This window comes from Alligator sinensis, unplaced genomic scaffold, assembly GCF_000455745.1.
Source record: "Alligator sinensis unplaced genomic scaffold, ASM45574v1 scaffold331_1, whole genome shotgun sequence".
Classification (NCBI taxonomy): domain Eukaryota; kingdom Metazoa; phylum Chordata; order Crocodylia; family Alligatoridae; genus Alligator; species Alligator sinensis.
Genome location: NW_005842033.1, coordinates 738,401 through 744,091, shown reverse-complemented (window position 1 = coordinate 744,091; position 5,691 = coordinate 738,401). Strand labels below are relative to the sequence as shown.

The 5,691-nt window shown below is 43.6% G+C and overlaps 1 protein-coding gene across 5 annotated transcripts in view; it reads left to right on the top strand.

Annotated features, from left to right (window-relative positions):
- Positions 1-5,691, top strand: part of ZDHHC14 (zinc finger DHHC-type containing 14) — a 248,705-nt gene that overhangs the window by 122,414 nt on the left and 120,600 nt on the right. For 3 of the 5 annotated variants that reach the window (XM_025202659.1, XM_014519345.2, XM_014519346.2), the window contains exon 2: positions 2,357-2,529. In XM_025202659.1, the coding sequence (XP_025058444.1) occupies positions 2,357-2,529 (173 nt within the window). The remainder of the gene's footprint in view (positions 1-2,356; positions 2,530-5,691) is intronic. The other 2 variants (XM_006022379.3, XM_006022378.3) reach the window with 1 other exon arrangement.

Genomic DNA, 5,691 nt, shown 5'->3' with positions numbered 1-5,691 from the left:
GCTTGAGTGGTTTCCGCCCAAGTTGGAGGACTCCACGAACATCAGGAGGAGGAGACTTCACGTCTCGTGAAGATCTCTAAGCGCTGCAGAGCCTATTGGACCCAGTGTGAATATCAAGAAGGCAACAGGGGTCTGATCAGCCTCTCGCCTCTCCCCATCGCCGAACGATCCCTCGACGTACCCTTCCCTGCACGCAAAGTTCCACGGAGCCTAGCAAACTTCGTGTGAGTGAATTGTGAGTGAATCCAGAGCTCTGACCAAGTCCTTAAACTGGTACTTAAGCGAAGTATTCCTGGAAGTTTTCCAGCCTGCACCGCGACCATCTACGGTGTAAGTAAACAATCTTAAACAACCATTAAGCGTCCGTGCCTAATTCTAGCGTGCTGCCTGCCGTCCCTGACCCGGCGTGCCCAGGCTGCTGGCCACAGCCCGCCGCGCGAAAAAAGGGCCTCGGACTGCTCCCGGCCCGCACACAACTGATATAAACTTTGTTGCCCACCAGGTCCAAGAAAAGTGTTAGGAATATATGGCCTTCATCAACCTCACAAAGGCCTTTGATTCCATCAATTGCAAAGCCTTGTGAAAAGCACTAGTCAAATTTGGATATCCTGAAAAGTACCTAAAAGGTTATGAGGTTTCTTCATGACTATGACTGTTCTATGTTGCAGATTGGAGACAGATCTGTTTGTCATTCAAGCAGAGGTCAAACAAGTATGTGTCATTGCCCATCTCTGTTCTCCATTTTTTTTATAATAGTTTTGGTTCTCATTAAGGGCTACCTTCCTACTGGTATTGACATAGAATGCCAAACGGATGGAGAGCTCTTCAATCTGGGATGTTTTCAGTCAAAAATCATCCTTGACCTTGAACCTGACAACTGTGCTATTCCTGTGCACACAGAGGAAAACCTCTAGATCACATTGGATCTTTTCAGAGAAGCCTACCAGACTTTGGGCCTCTCAACATTGAGAAGACTAAAGTTCTTTTCAGCTTGCTCCAAGCCATGAATGTGACCCCACCTGCCCCAAATTAACATAGAGATGAAGACCCTGGAGGTAGTCAAGCACTTCTCTTACCTCAGTAGCCACCTCTCTGAGTGAACATTGAGGTGGAGATTCAGCTCAGGATCTGATGCACAAGTACCTCCTTTGGGAAATTCCTTCAGCATGTCTTTATTAATTGTGATCTTTGGAAAAACACCAAGCAAGATCCAGGTCTACAATGCAGTCATCATCCCCATTCCCCTCTACAGATGTGGGTGGCCTACCATCATCGTCTCAAAAGCATGGAGAGGTATCACCAATTATGCCTCTGGAAAATCCACCACATCAAATGGGAATATCACTGCACAAATGCCAGCTTCCTTGCTGAAACATTGGTTACCAGCATTGAGTCAGTGACATTCAAACACCAACTTCGCCAGACCAGGCATTGTGTGCAGATGCTCAACTCCCAACACAAGTGCTCTACTCCCTGTTTTTAGTAATGGCCTGAGACTTTGCGGTGGCCAGAGGAAACACTACAAGGACACATTGAATGTGTACCTCAAGAAAACGGATGCTGACATCAAGAGCTGGGAGGAGCTGGCTGTTGACCAACTCCAATGATGCTGCAACCCCAACCAAGTAGCAGCATGTTTCGAGTAAGCATGTTGCCATTGAAGCAGTGATGAGAGGAATGGAGGAAGGAAAAGGAAAGAAATCCTAATCTCTGGCATACTCTCCTCTGCGGAAAGACCTGAATCTTCTGTGGGTGGGTCTGTAGCTCAAGGATTGGAGTCACCTCAAGACCCATCGTTGAGCCATAGTGGAGATGAGCCATAGTAGAGATCATCCTCAAATTGAGGGAATGCTGATGAGAAGGAACGCATGCCACTTACATAAATCCTCATGCATCTCCTCTGCTGTAATTCATTTTGTAGAATTCATTTAAGTTTTTTTTCGCTTTTTCGTTATAAATTTATGTACAGGTTTATTTTCAGGCTTGTCCTGTCTCAGACTGTAAACAAGCTTTATAATAATACCCAATACCAGCCCCATAGAATCTAAACAGTAATCTCATAATCGTTATAAAACCTATTGCTCTCTGGTGAGCAAAATATCAACTGCATGCAATGTAGTAAACACATACTAGGTGATGGTGGTAGGGGATAGCCTACTTAAAGCCAACTTACTGCTTTAGTAAACATGAGCATACCATTCTGCTGCAAGCAGTCTAAGCTCAAAATAATGTATAGTCTTGATTTTAATGTATAGCCTTTAATTGCAAGTGACACTGAGTTTATTTTAGCATGTTCGTCACTATTTGATACTGGGGGCCTTAACATATTGTTTTGTCTTTTCCCTTTTTCTTTCAGTTGTCCATACTTGTCAGAGAAGATTACACCTGCTATTCCTGCAATAGGTGGAATTCTTTTCTTTTTCGTGATGGGCACCCTGCTGCGTACTAGTTTCAGTGATCCGGGCGTCCTCCCACGGGCAACACCAGATGAAGCAGCAGACCTGGAAAGGCAAATAGGTAACACGGAAGGTCTGTTGATCTCTTCACTTTCCTTCCAACTGTGGAGGGGGGTGCGTGTGCGCTGTCTGAATGTGGTGTGCACAGCTCATTGGAATAGTAACTTCCATCTCACAACAGTAACCATACTAGAATAGTGACACTGAGTAACAGAAGTAGTATTGACACATTCTCAAAGGAGATTGATTAATTCTGCCATCAGAAAATGCCAACAGTAGTATTGGTCCCAGACTATTAGTTGGTGCTGTAATGTATCACTTATCTATTCTGCAAATATGGCAGAAGGCTCGGGTGCACAGGAAGAGAATCTTGTACTTTTAAAAGTGTTTATAGTAGGAAAAATAACTCAATGTCAACGTACAAGTTCTTAAAATCCTTCAGTTTCTTAAGTAGCATATCTTTAGTGACAGGTCTTGTCTAATTATGATGTTTTTATGTTGTGATAGTATGTAAGTCTCTAGATAGGAACAGAATGATTTATGTGAAACACTGTAGAAATATATACTAAGACATAGTCCCTAGAAGACTGTACTATTTCAGCGATGACAATTAATTTTTTATTATGTTTTTATTTATGCAGAGTCCATGTAACTATGACAGGGAGTTAGATTTTACTGTGGTTTATTCAGCAAGAGAATTATATCTAAGGGCATTATTACACATGCTCTGGCATGTGGCGCTGGGCGCTTTAATTAGTGAGCTGCGCGAATTAAAAGCACCCACATGTCATGTATATCAGTGTCTCTGTGCTGAAAACCTGGTGGCATGGTGACAGGGCACTTTGAACTAAAGCTCATCAAATGTTTTATTTCAGAGCACCATTTTTTCAGCACAGGGACACTAATCTACACGCAGCATGGAAGGCTGCCGGAGCATGTCAGTTTCTATGCTCGGGCAGAATCAATTAATCGAGTCTGCTCCGATGCACTGGATTTCTAGCACATCAGAGCAGGGTTCCTGAATGTCTATAGGAGTCCTTAGTTCCGATTATGGACTGTTTGTGCCTGTGAATCCCAGAGTGAAGATATAGTAGTTGTTAAAGTCCAAGCTAATTTGGCATAGCTGATGATTTTAAAAAATACGGGTGCTCTTGCCTCCTCCTTGTCACTCCTCCAACCCCCTGCGTAACTGAAAAGTTGAAACCCTAATTACTGTTGAAGATGGGTGGATCTATGATTTTGAAGAAAGCTAAAGCTATAGAATTTCTATGGCTGTGAAATAGGAGGACACAGAACAGGAACAGCTAGCAGTCACCAAAATTGCCCTAAGAAAAGTTAGCTTGGTTAGTGGAACATGAAGATATTAAGAAGGAGAGATGTTTGTGGTGTGAAGAACAATGAACTTTTAAGTCCATTGATTCCCTCCGCTGCCTAAATAGTAATAGAATAACTGCTACGTTGTGCAGCATGAGTGAAAACAGGGTGCTTATATGACAGGCAGAAAATTAGCTTCCCCACTTCATTCAAGCACTTCAATTTTTGGAGGAGCTGATTTTGGGAGGAAAGGTGAGTATTGTATTAAGAAAATATGGCCACTGCAATTGGAGGAATATTTGTTTTATTTTCTGGCATTTGTTGTTGGCTATTCAAATCTGTCCTTCTCCCAACTGGTTAACTCTTACTGTAATTCTCAGGCTTCCTTATTTCCTCTCTCTCAGCTGTCAAACCAAGCATCATCTCAGTTGCTAACCCTCTTCCTATCTCCTGCTCCCATGACAAATATTAGGTTCAAACACTTCCCAAATGGTGTAATTGGACTTGTTATGAGTTACTCACTCACTTTTGAAAGAGAACAATACATTTTTATTGCTGAGTAAGAAATGTTAAGAACGTCAAGGCCTTTTAAACATTTTAAACATGTGCTCCTGGAGGGGTACGGGGAGAGGCACTCCAAGAGCTGCTCTAATTAAAGCACCCAAAGCGTCTTGTGTATTAGCGTCCCCGTACTGAAAAATGGGGATGCTGATACACGAGACACTGGAGTCGTCTGGAGCACAGTAATTACCACACTCCAGCAAACTTGATTAATCAAGTCTGTTCTGATGCTCTGTAATTACAGCATGTCGGAGCAGCCTCGCTGCACATGTTTAAGTTCCCTAAGATGGCAATAGGAGTTGGATAGGGTGAATATTTCAGGGGTTTTTTTAGGTTTTTATATTTATATGAATAAATGTTTATTTTTTCAACAAAAGTTGCTATCTAACAATTATGTGAAAGTTCTTGTGAAATGAATTCAGCCTCAATTCAGTTCCCAAGAGAGGAGAGAGAATTCACGTTACCTCATTTGATAATTGGCCCACTTGTTGACCTTTTCAGAAAAGAGGCTTTGAATGGATACACTGATCTGTGAGATCAGGAGGAGGTCTCTTCAGGTAAAGGTTAAAGCAGATTAATACAACAGTGTCCCCTGCTACTTGTACTGTACCTCATCTGGAAAGTTGGAATATTTCTGTATCCAGGTTTTGTTAATCTCCCTTCCTCCCTTACCTCTATTTTTACACACAAATTAGAAGCAAGTTAAAAGCTATTCTAGGGAAATCATTTTCTTGGGATAAGTAAAATTTAGATGAGCTTGACTGACTTTTGCTCCTGCTAATAGGAAAAGGTTTGAATGACTACTTTATACAGTATGCATTGATTTTTTTTTTTTAAGTTATAAGCCATCTTTGGAAACTCCGTGTGTGTAAATTCATGTGGGCACCAATGACACGGCTCGGAGCGCTCCCAGCCAGGTCATGAGGCGCTACAGGGATTTGGGAGCGGGGCTAAAGGGTCTGGGGGCACAGATGGTGTTCTCATCGATCCTCCCAGTCTCAGGCTATGGGCTCAGGAGGGAGAGGAGGATCCACGTGGTCAACCAAAGACTGTGGCGCTGGTGTCGTTGGGAAGGCTTTGGCTTTCATGACCACAGCCCGCTCTTTGGTGAGAGAGGCAGCGAGCTGCTGGGAAGAGATGGCCTCCACCTCTCTCCCCTAGGGAGGAGGCTCTTCTCAGCCAGACTGGCTGACCTGCTCCACTGGGCTTTAAACTAAGCCTGCTGGGGGACGGGAGCACTACCACCACTGCTGGCCCGCTGAGCAATCCTTGCAAAGCCAGCAGGTCAAGGCACTTAAGGGAGCCCACCCCTGCCCCAGCCCTGGCAAAATCTGTGGGCAAGGAAGGAGCCCCCCAGGGG